Below are 13,093 nucleotides of genomic sequence, written 5' to 3' on the forward strand. Positions count from 1 at the left end.
GTGTATACATTCACATATGAAGGATCTATGATCTTATCAGGGTAGTTAATTGCATTTGGGAACTCCCTCTACTATCATGGAAGGTGAATGATTTATTATTTCGGAGATTTGGTCTTTGGGAGTTGCCTAAAGCCAATGGCTAAATGACCCTTCCACAGTTACCTATCTAGTAAAGGTCAGAAGAGAATTTGAAACCAGGTATTCTGTACTCCAGTCCTAGCATGCTATTCATTACAGAACCAAATGCAATAATTCTTTTACAAATTAGTTTACAGGGGCAGCTAGGTAGTGCAGTGGATAGAGCACTGGCCTTGGAGTCAGGAGGATGTGAGTTCAAATGCATCAGACACATGATACTTACTACCTGTGTGACCCCCGGGGAAGTCACCCTGATTGCCTCACAAAAAAAAAAAATAGTTTGCAGTATATGGACCTAATATTATGGATTATAATTAGATGTATTCTAACCTTCAGTAGTAAGATTAAATTGTCTTTATTATTACCATAGCTAATTTTCTATAAAAAGCTACAGTTCAAATGAAAAAAGAGTAACATTTCTACAAAAGTATAAAACTAGGCCAGTTGATATTAAAAAACATGTTTCATTTACTCTTTATGCAAATATTTACAGTTAGAAGATGGCATTATTACATATTAATACAAATCAGAAGAACTGGAAGAAATACTGCCATTTTAAAAAAGTCAGCTCATGAAATTTTCTAATTTCAAGTAGCTAGTTAAGGCACCAACAACAGAGAACTAAGATATTCACAGATACAACCATAAAAGATGAGTCCCAAACTCCAAACAAAGAGGACAGAACCACAAAAAAAAGTTTCTTAGAAATAGCTCTGGAGCGGCTCTCCCAAGATGACTTCCAGTTGCTGAATAGTCTTCTGGCATTGATTTTCCACTTCTTCACATTCATCTGAGAAAAGAAAACCTCGAAGTCAGTCTTCCTGCCCCTATTGCATTCCCCCACATTCCCTCATCTGCCCCAGCACCCCCTCAAAAGGACCTGAATACTGAAAGCAACAGTGCAGAAGTACTTCAGAGTAAGATTCCAGATGGACTCCCAAAGTGAGAGGGGGACCGTTGATGCCAGGGGGCAAAGTCATCTAATAAAAACTCGTCAGCATGGCTGTTCTTTTCCCAGACCTATCACATCTCTCTGAAGCACAGAGAAGCAAGGCAGAGGGCACCGGTTCTTCCTCAGGTGTACAGTAGAATAGCTGTGATTAGATCACATGCTATTAATCTACCCACTACCTAATTTCTGCCTTGTTGGGAAAGTATTTCTATAAAACACTGCCATGTTTGTAAAGCACTTTACCTACATTAATTCATTTGATCATCACAACAGCCATAGTAAGGTAAGTGCTCTTATTATCCTATTTTACAGATAAGGAACCAGGCTCAGAAAGTATGAATGACTGACATGCCAGGGCCTCACCGTTCCTCCATCCAGCCCTGTGACTGTGACTGGCCTACCTGTGTCTGGTGAATCTGGGCATGCCCTTAAACAGTGTAAGAGGATTACCTTCCATCAGCTCTGCTAAGAAAGGAATGGACTCAGGGAGGAGCACGATGTAGTTCTCCCTTAGCTTTTCGGCCAGCTCTAAGATAGTAATCAAGGCAGCGAATCGAACCTAAAAAGAAGAAAAAGCTACAGCTTGACATGTACATCTCTGTCATAGTGCTGAAAAATGAGAGGGCTTCCAACTTTAGAATCTAAGTATTTCTTTAGCTGTTTTGGGGAGTACTACTGCTACACATCTCCAACTTTTTACTGCAAAGGGCCCATAACTTTAACAATTTAGGATAGAATGGACAATGATTAGGCAAAAATTAACTACTCATTTCTTTTATTCAGAACAACATGTAGATATCCATTTAATGCCAGTTTATCTGACCATAGATATAAAGTTGGAAAGGACCTTAGAGGCTTCTGAGTCCAAACTCCTTATTTTACAAATAAGGAAACTGAGGCACACAGAGTCACACAGCCAGCATCAGAGGTTGGCATCTGAACCTGGGTCTCCCTAATCCAAATCAAGCACCCTATTATACCATGCTGGGGTTGGGGTTCATCTTTAATCATTACAATAAGAGGAAAAAATTATAAATTATATGAAAGAGATATTATCACTACCCTACTTGCTTCATACTTTGCTGAAGACAAAGTGCTATGCAGAAATCAGAAAGCTCTAGTGCACTACAGAAATAAAGAAGTTAATCACCTCATCTTATATTTTACTGCTTGTACATCTTATCCTATGTTATAAGTAGAGTATGAAAATTTCTAAAAACCTTACAGCTAAATACTAAAAATTTTCCAGGTCACTAAATTTACACCCTTATAACAGCCTTTACTACTTGGTGATACCCAAAACAGCTCTTTGCTATGGCATGCCACAATTCATCATCAATTAAAGTCAAGGGATCCTATAGATATGCAGCAGTATCACCAAAGGATCACACAGCTCCCACCTTAGGTGATGTGTGCCGCATCTTAAGGAGAATTTGGTAGTTCAATGGTTTCCACAGAGAGTCATCTGCCATGGCTACAGAAAACTGAGCAATACATGGTATCAGGTGCTTCGTTACTCTTTCCTGGAATGTCTCTTCTCCTCCAAGCATGTTTTCAAGCTATTAGGAGCAAAACAAGTGCTTTTGTAAACTGTTTGAATGTTCAATTTGAACAAAAATCCTTATCTGTACACATTTCAATAGCTTTCGAAGATTAGCAGAATGAAATCACTCTAATATTCTAACACCCCATGAAACGTTACATTCAGCAATAGCATAAAACAAATATTACAGAGATGAAACGTGCAGGGAGATTAAATAATTTTCTTAGAAATTTGTCAACCTTTCAAGAAACTCCATCAGATGAAATCTATGGGAGATACTGATGACACTGTTATCGTCTACCATTCCCTCATCTCATTAAGGATCCCACTGGATAAAAACCTTACATAAAATATGCATTATGTACTTGGGCCAACCTGCTTGTCAGAATAGAAGGAATGTAATAGAAGTAGGTACTGTGAGAGAATAAAAACCCAGTCCAGAGATATAAAAAAGCTCATGAGGATGTCCTGCTTGTCCTCACATGTTACACATATACAACTAAAATTACAAAGAATGAATAAAGATGGTTTTGGGACTAGGTATCTCTACCTTGCCCTGGCTGGAGGGGCAGTGGCCATTCACATGTCTGATCCCACTAATGACTGACATGGGCACTTTGACCTGCTTTAGACCTATTCGAGCCCGCCCCCTCCTTAGGCAGCCTAGGAGCCCCTCCCAGGAGGCATTCCCACTTTGGCAACGGTCTCAGTGTAGTCCCCTGATCAGCTTAATCCCATGTCATCATTCCTGAACTCAAGTCCTCCACCAGCCTCATCAAGCCTCCCTAGTAACAGGGATTACAGGGATGTGCCACCAGACCTCTCCTCAAAGCAAATTCAAGAATACTATGATTACAAGTGACATGTAGGGGTACACAAAAGAACTGCCTTTATAAAGTATAAGCTTTGAAAACAAAAGAAATGCTTGGTTCCAAGGAGGGAAAGTCCTTACATTCATCAAGGAAAGTAATACTCCTTAGCCACGAACCCCTATCATTAATACCACACCTCACAAACAGAACATTATCTACAATTTTAACAGCTATAAATCAAGATTTATCTGTGAGAAATTCAGGTTATCTTCTTTATGAAAAAGAAAATTGTATTCTAATACCTGGTCCACCAGAGGCATCATCAAGGCTTCAGCTCTCTCTTTGCTTACAAAATGCTGAGTGTCAAAAAGAAAGATTTTGTGCATACAATCCAATATAAACTGCAGTAACAAACAGCTCTTTTCAGGTTCATTTTCAGAGTCAAAAAAGGCTTCATCTAAAAATGAGTAAAAATTTAGAAGAGAAAAGTTTACATGGCTCTGCAAATCTCTGCAGTGTATGTACTAACCAGAAGTGGATATCCACTCAGTCTAAGAACATTTAATTTTATCTGAAATCCACACATCCAATCTGCTTAATAAATCAAACATAAAAGCAAAAATATGTTTGAACTGGCCTGGCCTGATCTGCAAGTACAGCCTGAACATGTGCTGCCAGTGCTTCCAGCAGTATGCAAAAGACATCAGCTTCATCAAGTTGGACTAAATTATATCTACGGATTTTGCTTCAATGATTAATCTGACCACCAGCGACCACCATTTTACAGAACTCTGGACAACTCGTTGATGTGCCCACCTAAAGGTCTATCCTGTTGTGCAGGCTAAGCTAATTTGTACATGCAATTAAAAAAGGTAACTCAGAAAAAGGCAAAGAAGTATGTACTCTCCTGGTGTGTGCCTTTGGGGTTCTCCTCTTTTCTCTCAACTTTACCACCTTAATTGCTGGTTTTTCATCTTCTTTGCTCCTCTGAAATGTAAGTGTGAGCCCCCAAGGTTCTATTATAAGCCCTCTTCTTCCCTTTCTTTATGGTACCATTCACAGTCTCTTGGTTTCAATAATGTTCTCTAAGCACCGAATTCCCAAATCTATATTCCCAATCTCCCCCCAGAAATGAGGTATTTTATTTCCAATTACACTTGGACGTTAGGCAAGTTCCTCAGACTCAAAGCTCCAACCATACCTATGAGTATTCATCTTTAAGGCAGCTCCTCCTCCTAATTTTCCTATTTCTGTTAATGGAATTAGTACCATCCCAGTTTCCAGAGTCATGTTCAACTCTTTCTCTCCTTTACATGCCTAATCAGTTCCCAAATGCTGTCATTTCTCTTTCTGCAATATCCTTTAAATTCTAACCCTACTTTCCACTCCTACTGAAATCCTTCTAATCCAGCCCTCATCTCTTCTCTAATAAGCTGACAGAGTCCCTTAACTGGCAGTGCTGCTTCTAGTTTATTTCCTTTCCAATCCACCTCTATCTTAACGTACTGCTATGTTATTCCTTGTTATTCCTCTCTGGTCAAAAACTCTGGAACTGAAAAGTAAATGGCTCCTCATTTTCTAGCTTGCCTCCTTTCTACTCACTGCCGCTACCTTAAATCCTACTCTAATTATGTCTCTTCTGCCTGGACTTTTCAAAAGCTTCCCAAAAGAACTGCCTTCTGCTGATTTCAGCTCCAACCCAACCTACAAACCACTGCCAAAGGAATCTTCCTAATGCTCAGCACTGATCATTCCCTCCTTTTTTCATTCCCACTTTGGCCAAAAAAGTGCAATGCCTGCAGCGTGCAGTTAGTGGTGCTGCTCAATCTTATTGCACATAACTCTTCCTGTGATTTAAACTCCAGCAAAAGAACAATACTCATCATTCCCCAATTTTGTCCTGTCCTTCCCTGTCCCCCACCATTTTAGCTTTATGCAATGCACCAACTCTACCCAGAAGCCTCCACCCAATGTCCAGGCCCTGGATCACTTGCTGCAAGAAGCCCCTTTCCTACCAATCCCCAGCCCCCAAAGCCAGAACTTCCCTCCTTCCTCAGATTCCTCAAAGGCCTTGGTGCTTCCTTTCAATTTCTAGTTTCCATTACCACTCTGTGTATCCTTGCATTGTCTTCCCTTGGGTCTGTAAATAAGCTCCTTAAAGGCAGGAGTTTTCTTATTCTTGTTTCCTAAGAGCAGAGCATCAATTCCCTGTGCCTCAGAAGAGCTTGAGAAATACTCAAGTGAACTATCCTCTCCTAAATTACATCTCACAAAAGTGCTACAAGTATGGTACATGGCAAGAGTAAAATTTTCTAAATGAGATAAAAATTATACCTGTTTTGGAGATGTTGATTTGGTTCAAAATATCAGCAAAAGGTTTCACTAAATGGCCAGCAAATAAGGTAAAAAGGCCTTTCAGTTTCTCAGCAATGCAATCTGCCAAGTTGCACAAAGTCAGCAACCTGTCCCTTGGAGCATCTTCTGTTCTGGCCCAATCAAACAGCTGAAGGAGAAAAAAAAGATCCACTTCCATTTCATACTCTGCTGTAACAGTTGTCTGGGACAATCCAGGCCTGGATGAAGAACAGTCTTACCTTAAAGAAGAGGGGTCTGAAAGTGACTTCAGAAAGTTTCATAACCATGCTCACTACACAGTTAATTATATAATCTTCAGTTTGACCAACTTCCTCTAGGTTATCCTGAATGTGAAAGAGAAGTTTTTAGTTCATTAGTCCTAACAACATTTATGTAGTGCTAATTTATGGTTTGTTAAGTACTTTGCATCTATTATGTCATCTCAACCTCCCTATATGCCTTTGGTTTAAGTACTATAGGTATCATAACTTCATTTTAGAGATGAAAAGATTAAGGCTCAAAAGAATAAGTGCCTTGCTCAGGGTTACACAAGTCTTAAATATAAGAGAAAGGATTTGCATCTAAGAGTTGCTATCCAAGTCCAGGGCAATAGAGACATCAAACTTGTGGCTTGCAAAACTCCTGAGTACAGCCCAAACCAGAATAAAACTATAACTGGAAACTATTTAACAAAATAAACAAAAACATAACACGAATAGTGTTAATTTGTGGTTTTCTGAGTCAATATAATATGTGGTCTGCAGGGATCCGTTTCTGTTTGAGTTTGACACCACTATAGAACATGATCTACTCTGTCAACACTGCCTTTCTTGAAAGAGAACCTGACATCTAGTTCTTTACTATGGCCCCAAATAATTTAGGGAGTATGACAGTCTTTGATAATAGTGAGAAGACAAATTTCACCTTGAGATTTCACCTCCTTTTCTCTCTTTCTTTCAATCACTATGTAATCTACAAATTGAAATGCTTTATGGAGAAAGCAACCAAAAATTATACCCCCCAAATCTACAGCAATTAAGAAAGAAAAACCAGAACAAAATAACTAGAAACATCTCACCTTTGAGTGTTCTGCTCTGAAGTTCGGGATAGAAACCAGAACAAAATAACTAGAAACATCTCACCTCTGAGTGTTCTGCTCTGAAGTTCAGGGCTTCCAAGAAAAATGCTGTTAATTGAGACTGATGAGAGTTGAGGTCTTCCTTCTCCATTACTGCAATGTGCTCTTGAAGGATGCTCATAAATGGACCTATTCGAATCTACCAAAAATACAGTGAACAGGTATAAGTACAGGTTTCCCATTGAGCTATATTATTCTAAAATAACTAATAAAGAATTCACAGAGATGTATATTATAACTAGACCCATAATATTCAAAGATAAAAGCTTTTGAACATTGTTTCTCTGAAAAAAAATCAAGAAAATAAAACATTTTAACTACCTTCTCTTTTCTAAAATTCAACTCTGAAAATTATTCTAACCTTCCAGTTCTTCCCAATTTGCTTGTAAACTGGGTTGAGTGTTGACAATAAGACTCTTGGAGAAAGTGTAGTAGCCAATGTTGTTTTCAGGGATGTCACCCGGAGAGTTGCCTGGGAAGTAGGACCCATCTCCCTTGCAATTATCTCCCAACGAATTGCCTATAAAAATACAAGTGAATTACTAGAGCCATTTTGGACTGCATAAAGCACCTCTATAGAAAATTCTTGATGATTAATCAAGAAATCAAATCTTATAATATTAGTATTGTCAGTGTTTGCAACAATTACAGGATTGCTCAGATTGAACAGTTTTAAGTTTTACATAAATGAAAATTTTATGTTAAACAGAAACTTACTATGCCTTTACAGATAAACTTCAGCAGGGCACTGACTTGTCTCCCTCATGCTGGCAGCTGAGGGATAATGGTATTGTGAAGTGACATAAGAGTATCAAACAGGCAGAACACAGGGATACTTGGGTTTGAAACTAAGAAAGTCTGAAGTACACAAAATAAACTACTTCATCTTGGAAGATTTAGGTACATCCTCAGAATAAATGTTTCTCTGGAAAAAGTCTGATTTAACTCTCTGACCCTCAGAGGACACGATTCAGCTGTACTGAAGACTTGGAACCACTTTGTTATTGAAGTAAGGAAAAAACTTGACTTGGTTAAGTCAAACAGCAAATGATCAAACATAATGGAACAACATCAACCAGAGAAGAAACTCCCCAGGAAAAATTATTTTGCATTTTAAAAATAGAGATTTCAACTACCTATTACTGTTGGCAGGCAGACATAACACTGCAATGCAAGACATTCTACTTTTAAAGACACTATGGGATAGACAAGCTTCCATAGCAGGAAGAAAAAAGAAGCACACTAAATTTCCCATAAAGTGATCCTACAAGTCGAAAGAAAAAAGGAATGGCCAGGTCAGGACTTTTGGTGTTTCCATGTTAATTCTGTTATTAAATCAAGAATGGGAGAAAAGAAGAAATAGGTATACGTGTGATCAAGAAACTAATCATCAAAGACTAGAAGGTGATAACTGAAATCAAAATAATTTCTCCTAATAGAAACAAAGCATAAAGATCACATTTTAAAAGCTAGATTGTCATTTTATCAGTCAGTCAACAAGTATTTATTAAGTACTGTGCTTAGCACTGGGATACAAAGAAAAGACAAAAACATGATCCTTGGCCTCAAGGATATGATTTTCTAACGAGGGAGATGGCATATCAATAACTACATAATAAAGATATATACAGTATGTACCTCTCATTTAGAGAGGTAATTTTCTATAGAAGGATCTAGTAGGGGAGGAATTGAAAGGGTGGTGGTGAGAGGGATAATGGAATAAGAAGTGGAGATGAAGGTAGGGTTACCTAACCATCAGTGCAGGAAGTGCCTGGTGAGGAATTTTTTCTACTAATGCAGAGCAGCACCTTCAACTTGGTGAGCACCCCAGGGCATTGAGAGGCTCAGACACTTGCCCAGTGTTACACAACCAGGATAATATGATTAATTCACAGGTTTTGCTGTGTTTGGATTTTAATACTACAAATAGACAAAGATTTTCCCTACCCCACTCCAAATTCTGTAGCTTACCTGCATTAAAATACCATGGAGATATGGGCTGAGAAAATGTGGAAGAGTTTCAACAACTTTCTGAAGGGCTGCCAATGCACTAAGCAAATAAACCTCACCTGAGACCAGCTCATTGGTATTCTCCAGTGTAGTCAACAATGCAGGCATGAGCCTAAAAACAGTGGGCAAAACATTAGGATACCCAGTAGGATGACCCATTCGAATAGAAAAGAGAAAAAAGCAAAACAGAAAGAATCATTAAGAAACCTCAACCCAAAATTCTACCCATTATAGTACTATACATAATGTAGTCTTACACTTTTTTAAGTCACTCATGTGTCTAATGTGCCACAATGAACAAGTGAGACCTAAGGGCTAGTAATGTTTGCACTATTACCACAATCACCTATCATGGGATAGATAAGCAGTATCATCCGAAAGGGAGTTTAGCTTACCCACCAATGGGATGGAATTGTGGCAGAAACAAATGTCTTCTGTTCCTGCCTTCCCATCTCTCCATTTAGCCTTTGCTAATAAAGGGGATTATGAATTATGAAGTAGTCTGTATTTGTAAGCTTGAAATGGCAAATAATTCTTTACTAACTGTATGTGCATTAACCCTGAAGCAAAAAGACTTTAGCAGCTTCTGTACGCAATTTTGCCCTATAAGAATACCTAGGAAGATGAGGTATTGCCAGCGCTCCCAGGACACAGGTGATCTCAGCTATACACAACAAAGCACTTCCCAGTACGTTTTTCTCATCCTTCATTTCTGGATTGATCAGGTTAATGGCTGTGCTCAATACAGGGATAAAAGCCTCTGAATTTTCTGTGCCAAAATTTTTGCACAGTAACTTCAAACTGTACAAGGCAGTCTGTCTGTTGACGGCTTGCTCTTCTTTCTCCTTTATTTTATGCTGTGCAATAGCCGAGAGATCTGGAACCAGTTTCAAGAAAAGGGCCACCTAAGGACAAAAAACAAAAATTCAACATAATTGAAGTAAAAAAATAAATTTAAACAAAACAGATCTTTGCTCCATTTTTCACTACCAGAAAGAATTATTAAGCTGCAGTGCACATCAGACACCAAAGGCGCCTGTACTCAGGAGGAGTAAAGTTAGACCTTTCCCTTACTTGTCCCTTTTTCCACTTTGCATGCTGGTGTAATTTATTGTTTAAGAGGTCCATTGCTTTACGACGGACAGAAGGTAGTTGGTTAGTCAGCAATCCTCTAATCACAGAAATAAAGGTTTCTGTAGGCAATAAGGAATTGACCTGTGAAGCACAAAAGGAGAGATTTCTATTTGAATCATGATACCATAGTCTAAGACAAATACATAAAACATCCTATTTCTGGAGACACAAGTCCAGGGATATGATTGGGGAAGGCTCAGAGTCATGAGACAGACCTGTTTCCAATCACTGAGGTTCTTTTCTAAGAGAACACATGCTACTGATTTTATCTAACTAGAAAACATCGAACCCTCAAAGCTGTAAAAAAGTTAAACTAAGCTAAACAATGAAACCAATAGCAACAATAAAACACTGTATGTGAGAAGGAAAATCAAAACTCACCTTGTCCAGCATATCATAAGCTTTACTTAGGAGAGCGCGCCAAAACTTGGAGGTTAGTTTGTCTGCATTTTCCTTCACTGACTGTGCCACAGAATTTATGTAACCAAGAACAGTTTCAAGTAATCTATAAACAAAGGAGAAATTGTTCAGTTAACAGTGATTGTAAAAATATTTAAAACAAAGAAACAAAAAAAGCTTCACATTTTTATTCTTCTGAGGTAGAATGCAATTAAATCAATGACTTCTGCTTACATGTTTTTTTTTTTGAAACTCACAAAACTTAGAATTATGCTTAGGATTTCCATAAATAATGAGGCCTACTAAACATCCTTAGATGGGCAAAGAGGTTGAGAGAGCAGATAGGGAGAAGTATATTTTCTCAATGTTGAAGTATTAAGAATGAGGGATAAAAGTGTTATTAAAAGATTAAAAAAAAAAAAACCAACGGACGCACCTCTGTTCAAGGCCTTGTAAAGCCACTGCACCACCAGCTTCCATGACCTAAGTATTTAAAAAGAAGATAATTAAAAAAGATTTAAACTGAAATTGTAACTGCTTAAAAGGGGTCTCTAAAACTTAAGCTGAAGGCTCTCTACCTTCCATGGCAATCATTTTCAGAGATTACAGACTACATTCAGATTGAAACCACTGATTGATTAAAATCAACCCACTCTTCCCACTCCTACCTCCCCCCTCACCCCCAAGCATTTTGGTTTTCTTTGGAATTTCAAAGGCTCAAATTTAATAGTGACTATTTGACTATTACTAATTCAAGAAAGAGTTCTCAGAGGAAAAAAAATACTTCATACAAATAATAATGAAATGAAAACATTACCTTTTTGATAAAATTATGGGAAGCCAAGAGTTGAGACATGAAGGACACCGACAAAAATGTAAAATGACGTAGCTGCTTGTTGGTATGAGTGTCCACATTGAAAACCTGTACCATCTGGTCTTGTGTCTTGGTCTTGTGAGATACTGTTTTGGGGAGTTCTTCTGGAGAAGTAAAAGGCAACACAATGATTTCAAGATGAACTATCGTTACAGAAATGGACATGATATGTTTCAGTACTTGCACAGGATATTATAGGAAAGAGGGAAGTAGTGAGTATTTACTTAGAAATTTCCATGGCAATCACTAACACATAGAAAAGGCTTCATAGGAAGAGTAATCTTTACTCACCTCTCTCTTTTTTCTCTGGCAGGTTTGTTAAGTATCTGAGTATATCCATCAAACTTTGGAGCTGTTGCTGGACAGTAAATTTACAAGAGACTGAAATCCAAAATTCAGTGTCAGTCTCTAAGATAGCATCCTGTTTAAAGAAGACAGAAAAAGCTAAAAGAACTACTTCTTCCAACATAGTCAATAAAAGTTAAGGAAATTTAAACAAGCATGGAAATAGTTTCCAATTTTTCTTCAGCAAAAGAGATCAGAACAATGTTGTTCACTACAGTCAAAGGTACCCCTACAGTGACACTGGCAGTAGTGTATTCCAAAATCAAGAAAAATGGGTGGATTAGGAAGACAATGAAGAGGGTAATGACTACCTATACATGACACTGAATTCCACTCAGGCTCAAAAGAAGCTGTCTTCTCAGCCTTTTTCCTGCTTCTGAAACCCTTTCTTTTAGGCCCTACTCATTTGCAAACACAGTTAACAAGATTAAGCTTCCTGGTTGGTCTGTTAGCTACTGTCCTCCGTTCTTGAAGAGGACCAAAACGACATCACTATGTTAGAGTCAAATTTCAGTGCGTCCCACTGGCTGATCAGACCAATACGATCTCGGAATGTTCTACCACAGATCAGGCATAAATAGTCTGTGTGAACATCTGGGGTGAATTGACTAAATTTGCGTATCCTGCCTTTTTTTGGTTTCTTTGGGTTTTTTTTTTTTGAGCTATTTCTATTCTGCTTTGCCCACAGAGCACAGCACCTTCTCTGATGTGGGCACACCATGCTGAACAGTCCCGTGCCAGTGTCTCCCATGTCACACAATGAACTCCAAAGTTAAGAGAGACCTCTAGATTGTCCTTGTATCACTTCTTCTGACCACCTTGTGAACACTTGTCCTGTGTTGAGTTCTCCATTAAACAGCCCTTTTGGCAAGTGTACAGGGTAAACAGGCAAAGAGTACCCAAACTGTCAAGAATATCAAGGGAATTAATGGGAAAAAATGTGAAGGAAAGGAGCCTAGCCATACCAGATCTCAAACTGTATTACAAAGCAGTAATCATCAAAACTATCTGATACTGGCTAAGAAACAGCGTGGTGGAGCAGTGGAATAGATTAGGTATATAAGACACAGTAGTCAATCACTATAGCAATCTACTGTTTGATAAATCCCAGTTTTTGGGACAAGAACTCACTATTTGACAAAAACTGCTGGGAAAACTGGAAAACAGTATGGCAGAAACTAGGCACAGACCAACAACTCACAATATATACCAAGATAAGGTCAAAATGGGCACATGAGTTACACATAAAGGGTGATACCATAAGCAATTTAGGAGAGCATGGAATAGTTTACCTGTCAGATTTACAGATAAGGGAAGAATTTAGGACCAAAAAAAAGATAATAGAAAGCATTACCAAAAAAAAAAAAAAAAAAAAAAAAAAAAAAAAAAAAAA

General features: G+C 38.2%; 1 protein-coding gene across 2 annotated transcripts in view; it reads right to left on the reverse strand.

Annotated features, from left to right (window-relative positions):
* Window positions 1-343: 343 nt before the first annotated feature.
* Window positions 344-13,093, reverse strand: part of LOC114049863 (HEAT repeat-containing protein 1-like) — a 58,097-nt gene continuing 45,347 nt past the window's right edge. For both annotated transcript variants that reach the window (XM_027871305.1, XM_027871304.1), the window contains exons 31-45: window positions 11,647-11,776; window positions 11,299-11,459; window positions 10,918-10,964; window positions 10,464-10,587; window positions 10,023-10,163; window positions 9,564-9,853; window positions 8,910-9,060; window positions 7,300-7,458; window positions 6,943-7,077; window positions 6,040-6,144; window positions 5,780-5,948; window positions 3,748-3,902; window positions 2,491-2,649; window positions 1,541-1,649; window positions 344-928 (exon numbers count right to left, since the gene is read on the reverse strand). In XM_027871305.1, coding sequence (XP_027727106.1) covers window positions 840-928; window positions 1,541-1,649; window positions 2,491-2,649; window positions 3,748-3,902; window positions 5,780-5,948; window positions 6,040-6,144; window positions 6,943-7,077; window positions 7,300-7,458; window positions 8,910-9,060; window positions 9,564-9,853; window positions 10,023-10,163; window positions 10,464-10,587; window positions 10,918-10,964; window positions 11,299-11,459; window positions 11,647-11,776 — 2,124 coding nt within the window. In that variant the 3' untranslated portion in view covers window positions 344-839. The remainder of the gene's footprint in view (window positions 929-1,540; window positions 1,650-2,490; window positions 2,650-3,747; window positions 3,903-5,779; window positions 5,949-6,039; window positions 6,145-6,942; window positions 7,078-7,299; window positions 7,459-8,909; window positions 9,061-9,563; window positions 9,854-10,022; window positions 10,164-10,463; window positions 10,588-10,917; window positions 10,965-11,298; window positions 11,460-11,646; window positions 11,777-13,093) is intronic.

The sequence above is a fragment of the Vombatus ursinus genome, unplaced genomic scaffold, assembly GCF_900497805.2.
Source record: "Vombatus ursinus unplaced genomic scaffold, bare-nosed wombat genome assembly UNPS02014798.1, whole genome shotgun sequence".
Classification (NCBI taxonomy): domain Eukaryota; kingdom Metazoa; phylum Chordata; class Mammalia; order Diprotodontia; family Vombatidae; genus Vombatus; species Vombatus ursinus.